Raw genomic sequence first — 25921 nt, forward strand, 5'->3', positions numbered from 1 at the left:
GATGGCCCCTCACTGCCTCTGCCTCAGCTCCCACCACCATGGCTTTGTCCAGAAGGAAGTTGGACATACAGAAGATGGCTGGTTGACACAATCTAATTAGCATATTACCCTTTTATTAGTCTAGATAGAGCCTATAGGATAGGATTGCTTAAATGGGGGGAGCCTTTTTCAGCAGGAGGAGATGTTCTTGGCAGACAAACATACATAATCCCTATATCTGAACTGATAGCCAGCCAGCCATATGCACTATACTGCCAAACTGGTCATTAAAAAATTGAATTGCTTTCTTACACCTTACACCAAACAGCTATTGCCCTTAAAACCCCTCCTCTGCCCCCACCTGAGGTTCTGCCTTCGCAGTTCACCCAGATTAGGTTCTGATTGGTTGGTTTCTATGCCAGCCAGCATTAAAAGCTCCACCTCCTAGGCAGCAATTGGCTCCTCACACTTCACCCAGATTTGGTTCTAATTGGTCAGTTTCTATGCCAGTCAGTGCCAAAAGCTCTGCCTCCTAGGCAGCCATTGGCTCCTCGCAATTCACCGAGATTTGGTTCTGATTGGTCAGTTTCTATGCCAGTCAGTGTCTCCAGGCCCATCTCCAGGCCTGATCAGAGAGGCGGGGCTGATTAGCAGCCCCCGCAGCTGCTGGCAAGGCCCAGAGAGAAAAAGAGGCAAGGGCTGATCAACAGCTGCCATGGAAGCTGCAGATCAGACCCTGCTTCTCTCTCCAGGCCTCTCTCTGGGCCTAATCCAAAGACCCCTCGGCAGTCAGTGCTGAGTCACCGCAGCACCTGCAGTGCGGCAGACAGTCCTGACTGCAGGACTGATTTCTGGTGTTCGGTCATCCATTCAGTTATTTTGGACGTTGTGGACCCTGACTCTTTATATATATAGATTGGCAGTAGTAGTATCTCCGCTCATAGTATTAGTAGTAGTAATAAATCCTACATAATAAAAGGCTAATATGCAAATGGCCGGATGGTGGAATGACCGGTCACTATGAAGCACGCTGACCACCAGGAGGCAGACACTCTATGCAGGAGCTGCCCTCTGGTGGTCAGTGCACTCCCACAGGGGGAGCGCCGCTCAGCCAGAAGCCGGGCTCACGGCTGGCGAGCACAGCGGCGGTGGTGGGAGCCTCTCCTGCCTCCGTGGCAAAGCTAAGGATGTCCTACTGATGGCTTAGGCCCACTAAGCCATCAGTCGGACATCCCCCCAAGGCTCCCGGACTGCGAGAGGGTACAGGCCAGGCTGAGGGGACCGCCCCCCCCCCCCCCACAAGTAGTACGAATTTCATGCACTGGGCCTCTAGTAGTAAAAATAAAAAACAATCTAGATACCTCCCACCCACAAAAACTGTTAATTTGCACGAGATGAGAGAAGCTAGCAGGATTTGTCATGGCCCTTCTCCACGTCTTGGAGATGCCATGATGTCAGAGTTGGTGGGGAACTCATAGGGTCCCGACCTGCCTATGATTGATTAAACCCCCTGGGGTGATTTTTATAAATGGCTTTGACTGCCCTTTCCTGAAGCGGAATCTCCAAGAGATGGAGCCAGAGGTTTACTCATCAGTGCCTCTCCTAACCGGGAGTCACAGACAGGTAGCAGGCGGAGATGCATAAAATAAACCTGTTTGTAATTTCTCCAGGCCTTCAACGGGCACCACTGGGGTGATTAGGTTCTGAATTAGCCTTTCTCTGGCTCCCCAATAACTGAGGGTGGGCTCCTGAAATCATTTTCCACTCCGCAGCCACCAAATTACCAACCCCATTACTCAAAGTTCCATGCGTGGGAATAATACTCAACTCAGTTTCCAAAACCTTTCCCCCTCCTTCCATTCCCCAGGAAAACATCAGAACCCGAGCTGGAGGATGCATTTCCGGGCCAGCTTCCAACCTGCTCTGCTGCTCCACGCTGGCCTTGGCCTTGGGACACAGAGCTCACCCTGGGATTTGGTGTAGACCTCGCTCCCGTCGGTGACTCGGAATTCACCATCAGCGCTTTTCAATCCTGGCTGCGCATTAGGAGCACACGGGGATTTTAAAGAAACTGTGCAGATACCCAGGCCCTGCCCCCAGAAAGGCTGTTTTAATTGGTCTGGGGTAGAGCCTGGACCTGGGCATTTTCAAAGTTCCTGAAAGACATCTCTCTCAGCCCTCAGGGAGGCGTTCTTTCTTCTAAACAACTGGTGAGCACTACCTCCACGGAATGATGTGAATCCTGTCCATGGCCTCTCTTCATTTTTATTTGCTTTTCCCGGAAACTCAGATCTACTTCATGACTTAGTGCTGGGCCCTGGGGGGCCTATCAGCCTGCGTGGCTGCATGGTAACGAGCACCAGGCCCATGCTGTCTACCCTCCCTCCACTCGCTGCCTGGGGTTTTATACTGCTTCCTTACCCTTTCACAACAAACAAAAAAACACAGGTTGATTAAATGTATGTGATTTTAGAATTCTGAAATATTTCATAGTTGAGGTTGGTAAAATGAAAACGAGTAAATAACTACATCAGTGCATCAGCTAACCTTCATTATCCTCATCTATAAAGATTTAAAAACATCAATTTCTGTATGTATTTGTGAGGATCAAGTGAGAATACACACATGAAAATGCTTGGCCAACGTAATGTTCGTTATTTACATTCAAAAGAAAGGCGTGTGTGTGTGTGTGTGTGTGTGTGTGTGTGTGTGTGTGTGTGTGTAAAGTAGCTGGTATGTCATCTTTGGGAGCAAAGCACTTAAGGTCATGAATTACATCGTCCTTGACCCACAGCATCTGAATGCCCAAAGAGTAAACAACCCAATCAGTCAGCCCGGGGCAGATGTCATCCCCGCGGCTTGTGGGACTGGCAGTAACTCTTGACAAACGAATAGCTTTCAGATATTTCAAAGCAATGCCCTTGGTTGGTTCAGCTAAAGGGCAATCAATGCAATTCATCAGGAGGTCTGGAAAAGAGGACAGTGATGGAAATGACAAGCATCGCTGACCGCTTTGGGGCAACTACGCACACCTAAGACTCAGGGCGTGGGGTTAGCACTAAACCCCGGTGACTTGCAGCTTGACCTCAGACAAAAAATCTCCCTCCTGCCAAATGGGGTGGCCCCGCCCAGCCCAAGGCTGCTGGGAAAGCGTGATGTAAGAGCCCTGAGACCATGTGTCATCGCTAGTAATATACCAACAATGGCAATGTTGTTATGACACGAGCAGACCCCCCAGGCAGAGGCGGCTGCTGAAAGACTAAACTAGAAAAAGTGCCTGTCAACCAGGCATCCTCCATCCCTCCCGGTTAGCAATTGCAAGGCTGCCCGATGGATATCCACAAGCTTCGAGGTATTGCTATTGCTAAGCACATCTACCAACCTCTTCTCTGTGTCCCATTAGGGGTGTGGCGGGCATCACTGAGCCCTCGTCGCCTGATGCCTCGGAACAAGTCATCATTTTTGCCCTATCACAGCCTTGACAAAACAGCATCCAGAGAAGTCCACCTGCTGCTCAGAGCTGTGGGAGGCCTGAGAGTGTGAGGATTCCCACCTGCCTGCGCTTCCCCTAAGAGCTGTTTTCTTTTTTTTTTTTTTTTAATATATTTTATTGATTTTTTACAGAGAGGAAAGGAGAGGGATAGAGAGCTAGAAACATCGATGAGAGAGAAACATCGATCAGCTGCCTCCTGCACACCTCCCACTGGGGATGTGCCTGCAACCAAGGTACATGCCCTTGACCGGAATCGAACCGGGGACCTTTCAGTCCGCAGGCCGACACTCTATCCACTGAGCCAAACCGGTTTCGGCTCTAAGAGCTGTTTTCTGATAGTGTATTAATGAGAGCGGCCCACGCAGAGTCTTTAGTAACATGTTTCCTCCACGATGCAACCACCATCAGTACTATGCTTGCTTCTGTGAGACTTCATCTCCGTTCATCACACAGAACAATGATCAAAACCACAAGAGCTATTCAGACATGTGACACTGCGTGCAGCTTAAATAAGGTGGTCTTAATACTTGAATATGCTTTGGGGTTGGGCATGTGGATGAGGAGTCTGAAAAAAGGTTCACAACCTCTGGCCCGGTGATTGTACATCTAAGAATTTTTTCCAGTGGAGATATTCAGAAATTCGACCAAGCCTTATGTACAAAGAGCTCCATTGCTAAGTTATCTAGAGCTGTCAAAAATAAAACTGTGTAACTTAATTGTCCAACAGAGAGGTGGTTAAGTAAAATTGTGCTAGGGTCACAAAACAAAGTATTACGTTGCTATTTAAATTACATTAATAAAGAGATATGTGGTGTGTGTTTTTTAATGGGACAATGCTAACAATCTAATATTATGTGGGTAAAGATCATAATACAAAATTAAATGTACTGGAATTAATGGCCTCAACTGTGTAAAAATGTATAGCAAAAAACACAAGGAAGTTCAGTGAAGAACTGACAGAGAATAATCCTTGGATAGGGTATTACCAATGATTTTAATTGCATCATAGTTCTCAATATGTTACAAAATAAGTACTGCTTTTTCTTTCAGAAAAAAATTAAAAACACTTATTTTAATGTGTGGCAAGCACAGCTGCTTTAGACGAACACCCAGCCCAGAAAAACAATCCAGTGGAATTACTACACAGGAGCAACAGGCCACCTGGCCCAGGGAAGAGGGTGGCATTTGTGTAATACCTTCCATCACCACTAGGGGAGCCCCTCTTAGTGGTGGCCTGAAGGAGGAAAGCCACTTGGACGCCCACAAACAGGGGTAAGGACCATTCCCTGCTCAGACTCTGTACGTTCATGGCTGGAGAGAAGGAACATATTGCCAGGTAGCCCTCACAAGAGGAGAAGGAAAAATGTTTGGAATTTGAAAACTAGCATCGCAGGACTATAAAACCATAATATCATGGTGCCCAGAAGAAAACTGAACATACGGAAGCCAACCTAATTCCATGACTGCCGGCATTTCTTACACCTCCCAGGAGCTTCTGAGAACCCATCCACCTCAAAAGAGATCATATGAGGCACGATACACCATGTGTATCTTCCAGTGTGCAGGCGAAAGCACGGGTACCTGGGCATCTCGTGGCGTCTGGAGGGATGCGAAGGAGATGGGTTGTTGAGTAAGTTCAGACAGCCCCACATCTGGGACAGAACACAGACAACCAGGAAAAGCATTGAAAGAACAAACAGCCTTTTCATTTTTCGAATTCCAATCAAGAGGTGAACGCATTGTTTTTATTTGGTAATCAGAAGAACATATAGGTATGTATACATTGCTGGTTGCTGGGGGGAAGTATGCATGGAGGACCCGTCAGCCTCCTCTGTGCAGTAAGGACTTACAACAGACACGGGATTTACTGAGAGCAGTTAGCACACCCTGTTTTACATGAGTCCCTAGGTTTTATTTTTGCATCTGGAGATGTAACACCATGACATTTGAAATAGTTTCAGTACAAGCCAGTATCACAGGGAACAAAACATTCTTGTTTAGAATGAATGGCCATTCTCTTGCCCTTTGATATACAAATGTGAATTACAACCTGCCTTTTATCTGCTTGGAAGATACTTTACATCGTGGGAGTCCATTTTATCGCCGCCATAAAACAGAGACCAGTCCATTTCGCCGTCTTCCCTTGCAGAGGAGCATTCTGAGAACACATCCGGAGATCCCTTCCTGATCCCGCCAAAGAACTATTCGCTTGGCACGATCTGAATTGGGGCTTGGGGTTTGGTTTCTGCTTGCCTCCCTCTTTTGAATCTTGACAAGCATTTTGACATTCATCCAGACAGCTCCCACAAATCCAGCTGAACAACAGCAAAATCTAAGGCTGAGATGAGCTGATTTACCCGTTCGCATATGGCCAGCGCCCTCATTAGGAGAGTGTGCACACCAGGGTGAGGGCCCGCCATCCTGAGGAGAAAACCCTGTAACAGCCAGAGCTGTGCTCTGTGCAGGGGAAGACACTAACAGCATCGCATTAGCCTGACGTGACTCCTGGCTTTGGGAAACTGAGTTCCCATGGGGATTCCCTTTTCCTGCTTCCCTTCCCCAATCTGGTCCCTCTCCCCTGACTCCTCCTACCCAACATTCCCTCATGTGGATTACACAGGAACAAGATGCGGTTGTTTTTCCCCATCGTTTTGTGTTTCCCATCATGTGCTGAAACAACACTGCAAGCAGAATGGCGTGCCTTGTGAGAGGCAAAAGAAAGAATTTGCAAAAAGGCACAAAAATGAGAAGAAAAGAAGGGGAAGGTCAGAGAAATGATATGAAAAAGAGAGCGGACTCTTAAATCAGGTGAGGGGAGAAATCTGGCTGGACAGTGGGCCCCAGAGCTGATAAAATCCTACCTGAGCTCTACAAATAAAAATAGCAAATACTTTTATAAACTTTTTACAGCATATAAAATTGTATAAAAATATCATCAAAGCAAGAAAAAGGAAAATGTATACTCTGCAGTTCTACCTCATGAATCAGTTGCTGGGCAATACCTCTGGTCTTTACTGGAAATCTGTGTCTTTGGGTGTGTGACTATGTTTCTGTGCCATCACACATACATCCAAAGACAAAGACACAGGTACACAAATCCCCACCCCAAGATAGGCCATGACAGAGAAGCGAAGACTACAACAATGTGCCATTCCAAAGCTATTGGCTTTTAATGGACTTTATTTAAATGAGTTACCCTGCACCATGGCGTGAATGAGAAATGCTTCTGCAGCTCCCACGAAGATTCATGGGCGAGGTTCAGGAATCGTGGTTGAAACTGACAAAGCCAAGAGCCTCCACCACGGCACTGAGCGGCCTGCTACGCCCCCAGTTGCCCCTGGAGATGTCAGGGTTCAATCCATTTCCACGTGGGCACAGAAGCCAGAACAAATGTAAATTCATTCCAAATACATCTGGCAGTGTTTTAAAAAAACAACAACGGTGAGGTGGGGGGCATGAGTTCAAATAATCAGGAATAAATAGTGTGTAAGGGGACTTCCATGAGTTTCAGTCTGGGTTCCCAGTGCATCCCACTCTTGTTTAAGGTAAAAACAAAATGTTCTTCCGATGAAGCAGTTCTTGCTTATTGCAGACTTTTCCGGAGCATCCGGCTTGTACAAATGTCCAGTGAGAACATCCAGAGGACCACTCCCCTTTATCTAACCTCCCTGGACCCAAATTCACTTCTCCGGTGAACTCGGCCTCATGTGCTAGACAGCTGTTTCCATTCTAGTTCTAGTGGCAGCTCTGTGCCCATCAGGGCCTTTGATGAGAGGAAACCCTAACGCCTGAAATGTGAACTTGGCAGGTAAAGTGTCTCTTGGTTCTCGAGGGATATTTCATAGCAGTAGTGTGCTGTTCGTTACAGCTTTTCCATTAAGTTCATTTTCTAAATGATAATGGGGCCTTTTACCCACGGATCGGTGTTGATGAATTGCAAGTATGACTTTCCACTTACTCACACGTGAGATCCAATATAGTATCATTAGTGCAGCATGACGTTCTTTAACGTCCGGTTCTGCTGTGATTCCGAGCTACGCCGACCATGGCATCGGCAGAGCAACACTGGGCAGGATCCGCCACACGGCACGTATGGAATCTCTCTTTGCGCCAAGAGAGTCCACTTGGGGTTTTAAACGCTTCAGCTTGAATTTATAAATAAATCCACAGGATTGGTGTTATCACCCCTTTGGGAAGAGCATTTTCAGAAGAATCTTGTTTTGAATTTGTTGTTGTTTTTCTTAAATCCGAAAGCCATAGAGAAATTTTTATCTTTTCATAAACTTGGCTCTGACCATTTTCCCCAGATGACCTGCAATTTCCCAACCCTCATGCAAAGCTGCTGTGTTACTAGCTATCTCTGCATGTACTTAGAGCACAGGCCTTTAGCGATATGCTTGGCCTATGGAAGACGTCGACTAAATTGCCAGGTAAGTTTGGACACTTCCAGGTGGACAGTGGAATTCAGCTGGACGATTCTCCATGTGCCCCCTGAAGGCGGGGTGCCAGGCGCCATGGTGAACCCACGGTGATTCCTGGTGGAATGTGTGGGGATCTTGGCATTAGGACAAAGTTTCCAATTGAGAAAAAAAAAGTTCCTGGATTCCCTAAATCCCCTCTACTTGGGACATAATACTACATACCTGAGCTTTAATCTCAGAATCTTCTCTATCTCATTATCAGAAAAAGAGTGTTGTGATTTTTTCTTTTGTTTTTCCCCATACTCCACGGGAATGTTATCAAGTAATTTCTATCATGTAAGTCTCTGATCAAGGGTTAAGAATAGAAGAAAATATATTATACAGGGCATCCCCCCAAAATGTATACACGTTTTAACAGCTGATAGCTCAATTTTGAAAATGAAATATATTTTAATAAACATTGCCTTTATAATTATTCCAAGAGTAGGTATATATTTTTAGGAAGACCCTATATATTCTATCTAGCTATCATCTATCGATCATCTTTGTATCTATCATCTATATATCTAGAGAAAGGTGATCCACAATCGAAGTGGCACTAAAAGACCAGTATCTTTACTCCTAAAATATGGGTCACAAAGTTAGTCTCCATCCCTTTGTCTGCTCTGTCTCACATCCTGTGATAACATTGCTCCTTATTTTCTACTTCCCACGTTTACTAAAGGCATGGTTCCAGGTGGGATACATAACAAATGGCTGTAAGTCTGCAAATGAAGTAAACAAGTACACTAGATTATCCTTTGGCTCTGAGAGGTTAGATATCATTTTATTGTTTAAGTATACCAGGTCCTTAATGGGATCCTGTCAGATGTTTTCAATGGTTTTTAAAAGCTCCAAGAATGAAATGGACAGTGGAAGAAAACCCATTTGAACTTAATGGGTTAGAAACGAGTCCCTTGCGTGCTACCATAAGCTGTTTGGTAGGCTCATCAACCAAGAAAGGTTGGTGTGAATAAAAGACGGAACAAAGACCTCCCTACGCTAGTCATTATGCCACAGAAACATGCCACATCAACAAAACTTGAATGTAGAGCTGTTTGGTAAAATGGGGACCCAAACTCCATTTGTCGCTTGTCCCTCAAGGACATGGAGAACTTGGTTTGTCCTTGGTGGGAATGTCCCTACTGCTTTCCCCGGGTACCAGTCAATTTTTAATTCCAGTGTGTGAGCCCTTGCTTTCTATGAGACAATGTAACACACAGTAAGATGCCACAATCCCAGCGATGCGATGGAAGGATGCGTGTCCCGTATCACTGCTCAGTTTGGAGGAAGGTATTTCAAGAGAACCAACAGACTGTAGAAAGTGAGCTAGAGTTTTAGAGAAGTTGTTAATCCAGTCAATACGGGCTTGGAATCATTATTTTAATGTTTTATCTGCTCCAGTATCAATTCATAGCATAATAACACATTATTTTATGTTTTCAAAAAAAAATAGATCATTCTGCATCTTTACTCAATGTCCTTTCAAAACAGCTTTTTAAAGAATATATAAATAAAAGTTACATGGAGCTTTTATTTTCCCACACGGAGAGTTCCAAGCAGAGTCTATACTGAATGAAATTCTGTTCCCATTCCCTTTTCAGCTAATGAATGACTTAAAGCAAATGAAGTATATTTTCATTCCATTGGTACTAGAAAAGAAATGGCTATATTCCTGTGTCTTTTTTTTTAATATTGTTTAGTCTTGCTCATTAGAGTATAAAAGGGAAGCTGTAGGCTTTCTATTAGGACTGGCTGCAAAGCCCAGCATACAAAAATATGGAATCGATTTGAGGTAAAAGGTCAGGTTCCAAAGTCAAGTACTGGATGTATTCCATCCCTGTACCAGACCAGAACACCTCTAAGACCACGGTTTGCAAACTGATGTCCCACAGATTGAATGCAGGTCATAGGCACATTTTCTCTGACCAGCACAGTGTTTGTAAGTTTCTGATTTGTAGCCAATATTTAAAATTTTGGAGAGGGTTCCTATAAAATCTTTGTTATTTATCAAGACCCCCATTCCTGCCCACTGGTGTGGCTCAGTGGTTGAGCATCGACCCATGAACCAAGAGGTCATTGGTTCAATTCCTGGTCAGGGCACATGCCCGGGTTGTGGGCTCAATCCCTGGTAGGGGGCGTGCAGGAGACAGCCCATCCATGTTTCTCTCTCATCAATGTTTCTATCTCTTTATCCCTCGCCCTTCTTCTCTCTCTAAAATCAATAACAACATATTTTTAAAGGACTCTGATTCCTACACAGCACTGATCCCATAGCTGACTAGCAGCTGACCCCTTGAGACAAGACTCTTAACTCCTCCCTCTCCCTGCCACTCTTCACTGCCTCCCTAACACCAAGGCCCATTATGAATTGCCAGTTATCACAATAACTCTGGTAGCTGTGGCTTGCTTTGCTCATTTACCAGAACTGCTATGGCTGTGGTTGAATTTGTGACCACCTTGTTTACTATGGTCACTGTTGGGAAAGCAGGGGGAGGCTCAAAAAAGTGTGTGTGATTCCCACGCAAAATGAAGAACCCTGTTCCAGTATCAGTGCGCCACAGGCATGCGCAAGAGTTCTTCAGGCCTTTCTGTGGGGAAGGGCTCAGCGAGGCAAAGGCGTTGCAGATGGCAAACATAGTCTCCCTATTTCCGTCTGAAAAAATGCCAACATTTTGCCTTAGTAGTGAGAGAATTTTTAAATGTTTATTTTTGTGCTTTTGTAAATGTAGAAATTAAATGCGCAATGGGCAACACCCCCGGGTTTAGCATAGAGCCCTCTCTTCCTATTACGAATCCCACTCGTTCTCGCGGATCCATGCGATTCCCCTTGGGAGGGACTCACATATTCCTTTGTGAACCACAACCATGTCTTCAGAATCAGTTTCATCCAAATCACACCATTTAGGCCCATAAAATTGCTTTCCCAGCACTCCATTGGGTCTCGTCTGACTTGGTTTCTGGGGGCTGTGTCTTGATTCTCTTTCCAGGCTACATCTTATTCTTGATTTGTGCTGTGAATCATCTCCTATTGGGTACCTCTAAAGGCTCACTAAAATGAACAGAATTCTCTGCCACATCTCCCTGCTACAAAGGCCCCCAGCACTTCCTGGAATAGACAGAAGAGCAATTAAGTCAAAGCACAGATCTCCAAAAGAAGAGGACCCGCCAGTGGTCACAATTTCAATAACCACTTAGCTACGATGCTACCCCGTGAAAACACTGGGTTTCCACCTGAACAGCATGGTCGTCAGCAGAAACATTCAGGTTCTTGTGAACGAATGCACAGATAAATTAAGCATCAAATAAAGATTGCTATAGGAAACATCTTTTTTATAAAACAAAAAGAATCTCATAGTATATAGATGGAAAGAAAAGCCTAAGAACAATTTTTTAAGTCTGAAGGGAACCTGGTGAAAAAAAGAATGTTCCTGGCTCCGGAAAGGGGCAACCAGAGGCTGGGAGGGAAGCCGGCCCGGCTGTCCCCACCATCTGCAGCCCGTGCAAAAATCACGACACGAAGTAACGGCATGGGCAGTAATAAAATGGCAACTGCTGTGTGCGTGGCCTTTTCAGGCCTTTCTCAGCATCTCCATGGTGTCCACTGTCATCAGGCCAGACGGGTGCCTTGAAAGCCAGGGCATTAGCAAAGGATTCTGAGGAAGTCCCTTCATGTTTTGGTTCTGTTTGTGCAAAATCTCAAGTTGTTTTGTTTTCTGGGGGTTGGGGGATAGGGACCATCCCCCAGAGTTCTAAGGCCCCCAAGCCAGCTCCCAGCCAGTCATCTGGGAGGAGATGGCATGAGACAAGGCCAAGTGTGGGGGGCTCGTTTTTGAAAGTTGCACGCCATCCCCAGCTTTGTGGAAGGAGGAGAAGAAGGAGAATGAAGAAGCTCAGCTAAAATGATGCAAGACATTGGCAGCCTCTCTTATTGTCTGGGAGGTGTTTTTTACTCTTCTGAATCTGAAAAAAAGAAAAAGAAAAAGAAGAGTGTCAATGCTGCCTTTCCCCCCCTTCTCCACCCACCAGGTCTGAGGAGAAGAAAATCTGAGGGGCAAAGAAAAGGCGGGGCACCAATTAAACATTTCAAGGCTAGTCATGGCTGTCTCCTTTGTAACATAATCGCTCTATTCATAAAGGGAAAATCTCAGTGAGAATTGTAAACACAGATCACGTTTGAAACCTTACCAATCGCTTGAAACTAGATCACCAAACATTTGGCTCATGCAATATGGATATTAAGACACCTTATTTTGCCATCAAGATGACAGTGATGGCCAACTCTAGTCCATCTGCTTCAGAGGTCAAAAATCAGATTCATCTAATCTTGACAATTTCAATGCCAAAAGCAATGTCCCTCTATCACAGGGGTGGAGAATGTCTGGCCCTGGGGCTACGTAAGGCCCACAAAATCATTTGGTCTGGCCCTGCCAAGACATTAGGGGTGAGTTAATTAAATGTTTGACCAAATAGAGCAGGCTAATTTTTAAATTGATAATTTTGTATGGCCCAGAAATGATGTTAAAAATATCCAAATGGACCTTGGGGGGTGGGGGGGGGGGGAAGGTTCTCCACCCCTGCTCTATCAGAATTTTTGCCTCATCCTCAGAAGTTTCCCAAAATATTTAAAGCAAGATGTTCAATTCATTGTGCAGATAAGTAAATCCCCTGAATTCTCTACTGGACCCAGAGAGAGGTAGGAGAGGAAGAAGACACAGATGAAAGAGGACCAAGTGAATGGAAATAGACAATATTGGATTTTTCTCACTGGCCTACTCTACAACACGTAACCTCAATGGACTTAGGACAGAATTTTATAAAAGCAAGCAAACAAACAAGAACCACTATGTTACTGCTTCCCATACATGCTGCATGCTCTGCAAATGCTCACATCTCACAGTTAGAGAGGGTTTCCTCCAGCGCAGGGCTCCAAAGGGACGGGGGACTTTAAGAAGAATAACACCATCATCTACAGTGATGTTAGGAGTCCTTAGAGGACAAGGAAAGTTCCCCGCTCAACATTCAAGTGTAAGATACTCTCCTAAATAAAACTTAGTCTAAATCAGGCAGCAATCTCGTTGAGGGACAGGAGAGCCCTTCCTGATCTATTAATTACGGTGGAGTCTCAATTTTCCTGGGGCCATTGATCCAGACCTCTCTCTCCCTTCTGGTCTTGTGTATGTTTACCCTCCATTAGCACCTTCACCCATCTGGGGGAAATAACAGAAAAAAGAAAAACTTCCAACCAATCACTGCACTCTGACCCTAGCATTACCAGTGAGGGAAATTGCCCGTCTCATCGTTGGAACTTGTCAGAGAGGGAAAAAGGAAACACAAGCTGAAATCAAGGGTTAGAAAATTTCCATTGTGTCTGATTTTCTTTGCGCAGCTTGGTCCACATAGGATCTGCCAGATAGGACTCCTCAGTTCTCTGGCCCTGTCAGCAGTTTGACGTCATATGTAATAAGACTCCTTTCAGATGGTCATCATAGTACTAACCACCTTAAGAGATGTCCCAAGGCCCTCGAATGTAAAACCCAATTTTGTTATGATGATATAAGGCTAGTTTAATTTTTAAACAAATGACCAATTGGTTGGAAGGAAACCAGGGGCAGATACCTGGAGATGGCTGACCTGGACCACTGTTACACCCAGGGCACCTCAAGTGTGTCTCCTCCTTCATGCAGCCTGGGTTAGTAGAGACTCGCTGTCTAGAGTGCTGGGTCCCAGAGATGGAAAGAGGGCCATCTGGGGTGTTAATGGGACCCAAAGGCCTGTGGGAGAAGATGATGCTCCCTTTCTAGTCATTGCTTATGAGAGAGGTGGTGGAGTGGCTGCTATGGATGTCTACCCTCCCTCCTCCACCTCCAATCAAGGGATGGAGGAAAAGAGTTGATCAAGAAGTAGAGGGAAGGGGTAAGTAAAGGAAGCTCGTATATTTGAGCTGTGTTTGTGTTCATTGTCAGGAAGTACAACCAACAGTGAAAGAACAAGAGGCAGATATTTCGTAGCTGAGACTGTGGCCTGCGTGACCATCCCTAGCCTTCCCAAATACATGCACTCTCTAAAGTAACTTTTGTTTATGAATCTCTTAAGGCACTTACTCCAAGGAGACTAGTGTCATAGCTATCTGCAGGGAGAAGTCCCACCCCAGACTCCTTGACTAGGTGGGAAATATCTTATTTATCTTTATAACTCTTCTTACATGTAGTGCAATGCCTGACACATAGCATATGCTCAACAAATATTTTTTAATTGAAAGAAAGTAAATTAAATACGCATGAGGCAGATGGGACAGATATAGGCATAATGATGAGTAGGGAGTTGCTCTCCATTCTTTTTCTAATGTTGACTTTTATTACATTAAAAAGAAAATCCATAAGTACACTGACTTTTATTTTATTCAATTGCAAAGCATGATATGTCAAAAATTTATATTCCCTATAGAGAAATAGCCTCACTACCAGTGGCTTTGTGTGAGATAAATCTCCCAGAGAAGGTGCACCTGCTATGCAGGCAGCTGTGACAGCATTTGTAAATCACGTCTACCCCTCTCCTCACTGCACAATTCTTTTCCTGAACTTCAAATGTCCTATACTTGCTTTGTTGTATTTTGGTTTTGTGTATTTGTTTTCAATTTAAACAAAAATTGCAGAAGCATTTTAAACTCAAGTTGGGTGAGACTACAATGCATATGAAAATGAGGATCTTAAGACAATGTATAAGAAGCCACTCTGTGTTTAACTGAGCTACATGACTATTTTTGTTATCACTGCTTTGAATTCCATTAATTGTAAATATATGTTGGCTTTTGGGGAGCCACAAAAAGTAGTTCAACTCACCCACCTTTTTAAGAGTGACTGAAGAACCAAAATGGAAAGTATTTTCACCCAACTTGAAATAATTCAGGAAAGGTTCTAAGCAAGGTCAATCCCCTGCCCCTCCCCTTGACAAGACTTCTGACATCTCACAAAGGGGCAGCCACCACGGCTCTGAAGCCTCAAGTGTGTGTTTGTATAAATTCACAGAAATGTATCTACTCTGAAGGCATGAATAGCGAAGAAGGTTTCAGCAACTTGATTTAGAGAAATGGGAGATGGAGTTTTACAACAACGTGGCCTTGTTGATTTCACCCCTCCCATCCTCCTGCTGCAGGGAAATGGAGATGCTGACCTAAACCATTTGGTTTGAAGATCATTGTCTTAAGAAGAAGCATCAAGTTCAAGTTAATATGACTTGACTCTTAAAATGTGTTTACAGGTCATCATGTTTATTCCTAGATCACAAGTTGAGCATCTATGAGGTGGCCTCACAAGAGTTTGGTACTAGATTTAAAAATTCTGTAAACACTTTTCATTTTTCTTGGGTTTGATTTTTTTTTTTTTTAATGCCTAACTATCACCCAAACTCAAAGAAGTAAGCTGATTTGGCTGAGTCCCAGAAACTCTACCACAGCTGCCTCCCTATAAAGTCAACTTTCTACAAAAACAACAAAGTGATATGGTAAGCAACAGAAAGAATGGTAAAAGCTAAATAAAAAAATTTAAAAAAGAATAAAATTGGGGAAGAATAGCCTGGTCGCTGTGGCTCAGTGGTTGAGCATCAACCTATGAACCAGGAGGTCAGGGTTCAATTCCCAGTCAGGGCACATGCCCGAGTTGTGGGCTCCATCCCCAGTAGGGGGCATGCAGGAGGCAGCGATCAATGAGTCTCATCATTGATGTTTCTCTCTCTCTTCCTCTTCCTTCCTCTCTGAAATCAATAAAAAGATATTTAAACAAAACAAAACTGGGGAAGAATAAATGTGGTAAGACCAAACCCATTTTTAAATGTCTAATAGAATTTCCATGGGGCTTATACGTGGGTCCTGGTTTTGTTTTTAATAATGAGGAAATACTACACAAAACAAATAAACATTATTTTAGAAATAGTTGTTAGGACTTAGCCAGGCATAAATTTCAGTATTCTAGGTCATAAGTGTAAAACAGCTATTTTAAATGGCTATAACCAAATACCCAAAGTATGAATGCATACTTACTCCTTGCCCTAAGCAATAGAGGATATGATTATAGTAAGATTATTCTAAATTAATTGCATTGCCTATAATATAAATGCTATAGCCCTACTAGGATGGATGGATGGATGGATGGATGGATGGATGGATGGATGGAATAGATAGATGATAGATAGATAGATAGATAGATAGATAGATAGATAGATAGATTTGTGAGAATATAATTTCCTGAATCCTGCCTATGCTATCACCTCCTAAGATGTACCCATTGGTCCAAACATACAGAATAAGAACAGTACAAAGGATGGTAATTCTTAAGTCCAATCATGTGTTCTTTCTTCATATTTCCTTTGACCCATGCATGCATGTGATCACTGAGAAAAATGATGTCAAACTTTTATTCTCTAATTTTTCTGCCTTCTCTCTTCCTTTACACAGCATGGTCTTTCTTTCCACACTTAAAATATGTGAATACCCAACAATTCCACTTCTGGGTATTTATCTGAAGAAACCCAAAACACTAAATTGAAAAGACATATATCCATTGTTCATTGCATCATTATTTACAATAGCCAAGATATGGAAGCAACCTATCCATCAGTAGATGAATGGATTAAGAAGAAGTAGTGTATATAAACAATGGAATATAAGGCAGCCATAAAAAGGAATGAAATCTTGCTATCTGCAACAACATGGATGAACCTAGATGGTATTTTGTTAAGTGAAATAAGTCAGACAGAGAAAGACAAATGCCAGATGATTTCACTTATATTTACGTGGAATCTAAAACAAAATAAACACGCAGAACAGAAACAGACTCAGAGATACAGAGAACATTTTGACGGTTGCCAGATGGGAGGGGTTTGAGGGGTGGGTGATAAGGTGAAGGGATTAAGAAGTACAAGTTGGTAGTCACAGAAGAGTCATGGGGATGTAAAGTACAGCAGAGGGAACATAGTCAATAAAACTGTGATAACTACGTATGGTGTCAGATGGGCACTAGATTTATCGGGTGATCATATCATCCTATCTAATAAAGAGTCAATATGCTAATTGACCATCACACCCTCACAAAGATGGTGGCACCCACAGCCAATAAGAAGGGAATATGCTAATTGACTGCACGCCCTCAAAGATGGCGGTGCCCACAGCCACAAGATGGTGGCGCCCAGCCCCCTCAGCCTCGCCAGAGCGGCAGGCGCGTGCACGGCTGGGCCTGCCCCTAGGCGGGTCTGGCTGCACCGCACGCCTGCCTCCTGAGTCCCCCAGTCCCCTCAGCCCCCAGCCGCCCAAGGCCAGCCCAAGGCACAGGCAAGCCTCAGGTGTCAGCTGCCCAGGCGCCCAGGGCCACCCGAGGCTCAGGTAACCAGGGCCACAGAGGCTTGTGCTACCGGCAGTGGCAGCAGCAGAGGTGTGATGGAGGCATGTCTTCCCCTGATCACCAGGTTGCCTCCCGCCCCTGAGGGCTTCCGGACTGTGAGGGGGGCAGACCGGGCTGAGGGACCCCCCTCCAGTGCATGAATTTTCATGCACCGGGCCTCTAGTAAGTTATATAAATGTCTAATCACTGAGTTGTACATATGAAACTAATATAATATTGTATGTCAAATATAATTGAAAAATAAAAATATTTATTCTTAAAAATATGTGAATAACTGTCCCTGCTCTTCAGTGCCCCCACTGCCCAAGGTATTTTACTGCTACCACTCTCTGCATTGAACACCTAGTGCTTTAACTCCTAAGGAAATAAATACAGCACTCAACTTTCCAGTTGCCCAAGGCCTGGCCCACTCTTAAGAGGTATGAAAAATCAGGCATCAGCAGCTCCCACCCCTCCTCTGGCAGTCTGCACACAGAGCTCTGTTTCTGATCACTCTCTGAACCTCCCATGTCGGGAGCCAACAAGAAGCCAGAGACCAGAAACTCTAAGAAAGTTCTTCTGAGGAAGTTAAGTGAGGCTGGGATTCTAGACCTGAGACATTCTGACTGCTCTCTTCATGGTTTCTTCACTTTTATTAGTTCAGGAAAAGCAATAAAAGATTCAAAATGAATGAAATAAAAAAAAAACAACACCTTTTTCTCATGTTTCTCACTGTGGCTCCAGGGTATAGAATAAAAATAGTGCATATTGTAGAGGGCTAATACTTATAAAACACAGCTGTCATCACTCGGAGACCAGGCTGCCCTGGGGTGGAGAATGCTAAGGATAAATACAGCGGGGAAGCTTCATTACCCGCTTGATATTGCATTTTTAACAGCTCTACTGGCATGTGGGTGTCTAGATGAGAAATGGCATTAACAATGGAGACGTCGATGGCTCTGCCACATATTTATCTCAAGGGCAGCTGTTATTTTAAAGAATTTTTCATAATGTTCATAGAGTATCTTTTGGCAAATGTATTGCTACTTGTGTTTCTCCAATCCCTTGGGTAGAACCTGACAAAAAATATGATTTTTCTAGGGAGAAAACAGATACTTATTACATGAATACTAAGAAGTTATTTTTTAATCCTGAACATCAATATTAAGAAAAAAAAATCACATTTTCCCCAGTAGTTCCAAATTGTAATTCTCTCTGTCAAACTGGTTCCTTTAAAAATACAATTGCACATTAAGAGTGTAACAAAATGTCTAGAAGATAGAGTGAACCACTGAAAGCTATATACTAGTAACTGCAATGGAAATTGTTTTAAAAGATTAATTTTGTCATTAAGAAAGAGCACATAATATACTTTTATTTGACATTTCTACTATGTAGTTTTTTGGTAAGAGACTGGATTCTAAAACAGCTCTGTTAAACGAATTGACTTTAGCAGTTTTCTTTAGTATAACACCATTTAATTTTTAAAAACTCATCAACCTTACATCATACAATATACATACAAACACATGCATATTATATATGTGTATTTGTGTATATACATGTGTGTATATGTATATATATGTACATATCTCATACACACACACTTTAAGCTGCTGTTTTGATACAACAAATGTGGTATCAGAAACACAAATGTACAGGAGAATACTAGTAGTTGCATGTCACCTTGTTCCTTTATAATCCACCATGAGGATGTCTATTTTATACCTTCCTTGGAAAGCACTGTACCTAAAACTATATAAAAGAAGCATTGGTTTGAAACAGATATTTGTAACCAAAAGGTGTTTCTAGCTGTTCTGATCCACTGGGAGTCACCAACGCTAGAACCATGTGTAAGTAACAGGGTTTGTACCTCTAGGCTCTCAAGAGTACAAGTCCATAGAAAAAAGGAATGAGGAGATTTTTTAAATTCACCCCCATTTGACCACTTCCCACCCACATCTGATGGATTGGTTAATAGTTTTCCCCCAAATCCATTCCCCAAAAGCTATTATATTGGGTTTCAGCATTGCTGTGTTATGCCCAGATTTCATGATCCCCAAAGACCACCAGGGAGCCGAGTCCGATGCAAAAGCAAAGAGCCTTTAATCGAGCTAGCTCGAGTTCCCCGTCCACCACACTCGCCCACGCAGCGGCAGGAGGCAGAGAGAGAGCCCCAGGCCCCAAACGCGCTGATTTATAGGGGGCCTGGGAGAGGTAGGAGGGGTGAGGTAGTGTGGCCTCTGCTGATTGGTCGGGGTCAGGTTGCACATGGGGGCAGGGCGCGACTTACTTTCCTCTTGCATTTCTATTGGCTAATTCAAAAGTGTGGGTTGGGCTATTGGAGAGGTTCTAGGGCGGGAACCTGACTCCATGAGGTGGAGGACATGGAACAAAGGGAACATGGAGTCGGTCTCTCCCCGCCCTTTCAGCTGCACTCACAATAACTCCTATCGTTGGGTCAACCAGCAGCACAGCTTCTGAGGTTATCTAGAAAATGACACTGAAGCATATCAACCAAAAATTTTAAGCAGCAAGACCTTTTAGAATCTAGTGAGTGAGGTCTTAGCCAGGTGCGTGAGAATAACAGGCATCTGAAAGTAATGCTGCGATTCCCTCAACCATTTACTGTTTCCCATTTTCCTTTGACGGGCATCAAAGCGAGGGTCCAGCCATGGGCAAACTACGGCCTGCGGGCCAGATCCGGCCCATTCGGCTGTTCTATCTGGCCCGCAGAGCCAAAAGAGCGGAGGGTTCTCTTGCTCTCCCCTTCGCTCCTTTACTTTGAATTTATATTAGTTCACACAAACACTCCATCCATGCTTTTGTTCCGGCCCTCCGGTCCAGTTTAAGAACCCATTGTGACCCTCGAGTCAAAAAGTTTGCCCACCCCTGGTTTAGACACTTCGGCTTTCACCCTACTTGAGAAAATAAAGATGTAAAATGTTTGAAAAACAAATATTTTACAGCTCTTCTTGCTAAGCCACAGTATTGTTAATGCTCCATATGAATATGTTAAGTAAGTAGGTCATCGGATTTTTTGTGGACAAATAGCTAAGGGAAATACAATATAAATCAGAATACGTGTGTTTATGATGAATTCTCTTAATTGGGACCTGGGGCATTCCAGATGTTTGACTCCTGTGCATTTCTAGAAAATAACCCAAAAGGATGCTGAATTCTCGTGTGGAGGGCAATTCCCCCGTTAAACAGGCCTATTTTTGTCAATACACAGAAGGCTATAATAAGGTATCTTCCCAGGACTAAGAAATAATGTTATCCTCCGAGAGGGAAACAAGTAAAACACCCAAAGAATGGAATTAACTATCTGTAGAAACTACCTCAAGGCAACAGATGTTGATCTTAGTAGCATGATGAATGGAGAGATTTACTGTAAATCAATCATTGCTAAAATCAGTTAAGCACTGATGTTTTACAGATTTTTTTAAAAGTAAGTTAGAAATTATTCAAGATTATTTTTATAGTAGCTTTGTCTTGGGTGTGAGAGAAAAATCACAGGGTGGTCCCAGTGTTCATCATCCTTGGCCTATTTTACCCACCAAGTTCATGGTCTGGGCATAAGCTGGGTGTAAAGTTTGTGAAAATCAGGTAGGTTATGGTGGGGGTGAGGGAAGAAAGAAATACTTTGAGATCATCTGCCTTAAAAACAAGTAAGTCTCCTCACGATTGAAGTCCAGAAATGCAATCAAAGATGACTAAAAAAGTGAACAAGACTGATGATCTACTCCAAAATATCCACAAATCTCATGGCTGAAATTGTGGTCAAAAAGGAGACCAGAAAAAGAGGTACCATGAAGGAACCTGTACTCAGGATATAGGGCATGCAAGATGGTCCCCATCCATCCTTCTCGGCAGGTCTATCCCAATGGTGGAGACAGATGTATCAGGGTGTTCTACCTTGAAGTAATAAATTCATCAACTAATGCCCCTTATATTCTCAGCTTGACAAGCAACCTTCTGATAGGATTTCCTTCAGGAGGAAAAAAACCACTGACTGGCCAGTTGACATGAGCATTAGAGTGTACATGGCTACATTGGACATCAGTGAATGTGCAGCCACTGCCAGGCATTGGTCATAAGTATTCTTTTTTGTGTCAACAAGTCTTCTGCAACGTAATCAACTCTCCATTTACTATCAATGTGGAACTCCTCTGTCTGCCAATGTGTAGAGCCCTACTTTCTAAGCAGGCCTCTCTTTATATTATCACATATGTTTTGAGTGCTCCCAGATGAAGGAATTTCATGTTTCCCAGACAAGATAGTTCTTACATGCAGAACAAAATAAAAAACCACAAAGTAGAATTCACTTCAAAATTCCTGTCAAGAATTCTCCAGATTCCATAACTTCGTCTATACTGTCTTATGTATACCTTATGCAACATAAATTGGGGAACAAGTTTGAACAAAGATGGTCATTAAGACTGCTCTCCTCTAAGAGTTTGTGAACCCAATAGGTCTGACTAAAATCATATTGACAATTGCTTACAAACAAATAAATCTTTCAAAATTTTGGGAAAATGTTAAATGAATAAAGAATGCCCTGTAACATCCCCATGTCTATATGGGATTGATTCAAATAGGAGTGTGCTGAAGAGGAATGGGTGTGTTCAAGTGTTTCTATGGTTCTGCATGGACGAGTACACAGCCAACATCAGCTACAAGTGATAACGAGAAGCCCTGTGGGAAGACATAGCATTGATTGGAACAATATGGTGATAAAAGCAGACAGCAACTACAAGCCAAGGTTTTGATGGGTTTGAAATAAGGCAGTTCTTTATTCTGGTGTATAAGGACAGCCTGATGCCACTGTCCTGAGTAGAATGGGGGGAAATATTTGGAAGAAAGAATGAGGTAGGTATGATTCCCTAAGATGAAAATACTGGTATACAGGTGTCTATGTAGATACAGAAATTGATGGTGGCCTCAACAAATGTGTGCCTCCTGAATAATGGAAAATGTGCATCTGTTGCTTCTCAAGTCTCTGGACATGAGCCTAAGTCAGGACGAGTCTCTGTTGTACAGATAGACATGTGTCTCAGTTCTCCCTGCACCCTGCTGCTTGACTGTTTCCCCCTGGATTTGTGGAGCAGGGCCTGCCTCCCGGTCTATACAGGCCCCATCTATCTCTCACCACCAACTTCACAGCAGAGCAAATCATGATGCCCTGCCCCTGAGGCAAAAGGACAAAAATTTCTCATGTTTAGTTAAAAATGACATTTTTTTTACAACCCAAGTGTAAAGGTCCAGACTATATCCTTCCACTGTTTTTTTTAATTAATAACTTGCTACATCATTATATAGAACAAAAGACATCTAAAAAAATTCCCAAGTCATTCATTCCATTCATTTATTACATTTCAAACTAACTTGATAGGGATCAGCTGGAAGGAAAATAGGAAAAACACATTCATTATTTGCCGGAAATCGATCATTGTCCCACTAATAGAGAGATGTGGAAAGGGAATCCGGAAGGCTGGTCAATCTTAATTGCTCTGAAAGGTCAGAGCTAATCACTCATTGTTTAGTTGAGATATTGGTAGTTGAAGCAGCCTCCACCTGTTACTCTTATATAAATTCTTGCTGATTGGCTATTATTGGAATTTCCTGCCTAAAGGATATGGGTGTATCCCTTAACCTTAATAAAAGGGATAGCAAAGCCAGAGCAGGGTGTAGTCCTCCCCCTAGAGGTGGACTCCCGCCTGGCACCCAATATTCCCAAATTAATGCTTTTCTAGTCTCTCTTCATTTGTGTGCGGCCTTGTCTAGAACCCGAACCCTGAACCACGCGGGACGTGAAAAGGATTCCCACAATTATTTTTTAAGTGACTCGTGTGAGCCCTGCAGCAAGTCAAGGTCATGAGATGTCAGTCTTGTGAAGGATCAAAGCACAGGCAAAACCCTCTAATGTACACCACAAACTTTTAAATCACCATTAGTTGCTCTACACAAACTAACAAGAATATTGGCTCTACTGCCTCTTCCATTTCTCCTGTACTGAGACCTTAAAGAAGAGAACATAAGCAATTTAAGAAATAGAAAGAGTGGCTGCAAGGAATGCCATTGCCTCAATGAGGTAATGAGCTGATCAAGTTGTATCCTGACAGACACAGTGAAGTAGAAAGCTGAGAGATTACATGAATATAATATACAAGTGTAAAACCTTCTCCCCACATGTAAGCTTTGTTTTGTTTTGTTTTCTCTCCATATGGTTTTTTAATTTGGCTTTTAATTTGCATTTCCCTGATGATTTCAATGATCTTTTAATGTGCTTGCTTGCTAGCTGTTTGTTTAAATCTCTTGCATGTTTTTACTTGAGTTGTTTCCTTTTTATTGGATATTGAGATTGACTTGCATCCTGAATATAAGAAGAAATCAAATATTCTTTTGAAATTATTCTCCCTCACTCTGTGGGCTGTCTTTTCATTCTCCTAATGATGCTTTTGAAGTTGTAGAAGTCTGTAACTTTGATGAAGTATAATTTATCAATTTGTTCTTTTATGGTTTGTACTTCTGTTGTCCTGCATAGGAAATCTTTGCCTAACCCGAGACCACAGAGAGTTTCCCTGGTGTTCCTAACTAGAAGTTTTATAGTTTCACTGAAAGGTAAAGAATTTTGTTTACTTTATCTTATCTGGGCAAATCCTGAACTTCTTAACTCCAGAGATTAAAAAGCAACAATGGAAAATGGAGCTTCAGGGAAAAAAAGCAAACCCTAACTGAAAGAGTAAAGTTTTTTTTTTACAGCTGTCCGTTTTATCTTAACTCTCCAAGGTCTTCCCCCTCCGCCAGTGATGGGAACAAGACCCTTAAACCTGTCCCAGGAAACAGCCCCGAGCTAAGAGCAGACAGAGCAAATAGTGCTCTGACAGATAAGAAAAGCAGGACATGAGATTACCGGATGGGACTGTTGACTGAAAACTTAGGCCCTGTCATTAAACATGTTATTAACGAGCCCTGTTGGAATTTCCTGGCGGCTTTGTCCTCTCTTCCCTCTCACATGTGTAAACCCCCCGATGTATGGTTTTTGCCTATATATACTTGTAAGACTTTCTGCTCGGGGTTCGACTCCTCTGCTCCCGTGTGAGTTACGAGTTGAGCCCCAGCACGCTGGAATAAAGCCTCTTGCTGTGTGCATCAAGTGACGCCTCCTGCGGATGATTGGGGTTGCCGTCGATCCGTGGGATAGAGTAAGGGTCTCCCTCTGGGGGTCTTACATCACATTTTAAATTTTATGATCATTTTCAGTTAATAATCTATTTCATTAATTAATGTTTAAGTATTAATGTTTGTATCTGATGTGAAGTATAGATAGTTCATCATTTTGTGAATGGATATCTAGCTGCTTCATTACCGTTCATTGATGACTTTCTCCATGGAATGTCCTTTGTCAAAAATAAGATGTCCATATACATGTGGATCTATTTCTGGACTCTATATTGATCCATTTGTCTATCTCGATGCTAATACCCTACTGTCTTGATTACTTTAGCTGTATCAGTCTTGAAATCAGGCCAACTTTTTCCTTCTTTTGCAAGTTGCTTTGTCTATTGTGGGTGTTTTGCATTTCCATATAAATTTTAGAATCAGCTTATCAATTTCTACCAAAAAAAAAATGTCTGCTAGGATTTTAATTAGGATTACATGAAATCTATAGATCAATTTAAAGAGAATTTAATCAATCTTTTAAGAGTCACAAACAGTGGCTATCACATATCTCTATTAATGTAGTCAAGTAAAGTTAAGGGCAAGTCCATAGTTAAGGACAACTATAAAAATTATGACAGGTCCAAGAAGCTAGGCTGTTTCAAATATGACTAAAACCCACTAAAAATGATTCATTCATGTGGTACCCCGCAAGTCTCTCAATGACACTGGAAAAGTTTAGGCCCTGAGAGAATCTTGGCTCAGAAGCCCAGATATTTATTCCTAAGAGTAAGCAAGGTATTTTCAAAATGACATCCATTCTTTTTTTTAAAAAAAAATTGAATATAGAGGGGTAGCATTGGTTAATAAAACCACACAGGCTTTAAGTGTACAACTCTGTAACATCATCTGCACACTGCAACGTATACTCACCACCCAAAGTCAAGTCTCCTGCCATCACCATTTATTTCCCCCCCCTTGCCCCCCCACCCCGTGCCCTCTTCTACTTCTCCCCTACCTTCTTTTCCCTCTGGCAATCACCATACTATTGACTGTGTCTATGAGTTGTTGTTGTTTTTTGCTTAATCTCTTAACCTTTTTCACTAGCCCCCAACCTTCCTCCACTCTGACAATCTGTTCTCTGTATCTATGAGTTTGTTTCTATTTTGTTTGATAGTTTACTTTGTTCATTTGATTCCACATGTAAGTGAAATCATATAGTACTTGTCTTTCTCTGACTGGCTTATTTCATAATACTCTCCAGGTCTATCCATCCTATCACAAAATATAAGATTCCCTTCTTTTTATGGCCTAGTAATATTCCATTGTGTAGATGTACCACAGCTTTTTTCCCCACTCATTTACTGATGGGCACTTGGGATGCTTCCAAATCTTGGCTCTTGTAAATAACACTGCAATGAACATAGGGTGCATATATTCTTTTCAATCAG

General features: G+C 42.8%; 1 protein-coding gene across 7 annotated transcripts in view; it reads right to left on the reverse strand.

The window, feature by feature from the left end:
* PDE1C (phosphodiesterase 1C) overlaps positions 1-25921 on the reverse strand; it is a gene marked incomplete at both ends in the record, with an annotated part of 303115 nt that overhangs the window by 17774 nt on the left and 259420 nt on the right. Inside the window, one exon of one of the 7 annotated variants that reach the window (XM_080664049.1) lies at positions 10618-11895. The exons of 5 other annotated variants lie outside the window; for them this stretch is intronic. In XM_080664049.1, the coding sequence (XP_080520175.1) occupies positions 11882-11895 (14 nt within the window). Of the gene's footprint in view, positions 1-10617; positions 11896-25921 lie in introns of those variants that run through there. One more of the 7 variants, XM_080664047.1, reaches the window with a different exon arrangement.

This window comes from Plecotus auritus (assembly GCF_963455305.1).
Source record: "Plecotus auritus genome assembly, chromosome: 4".
In the NCBI taxonomy this organism is placed as follows: Eukaryota; Metazoa; Chordata; class Mammalia; order Chiroptera; family Vespertilionidae; genus Plecotus; species Plecotus auritus.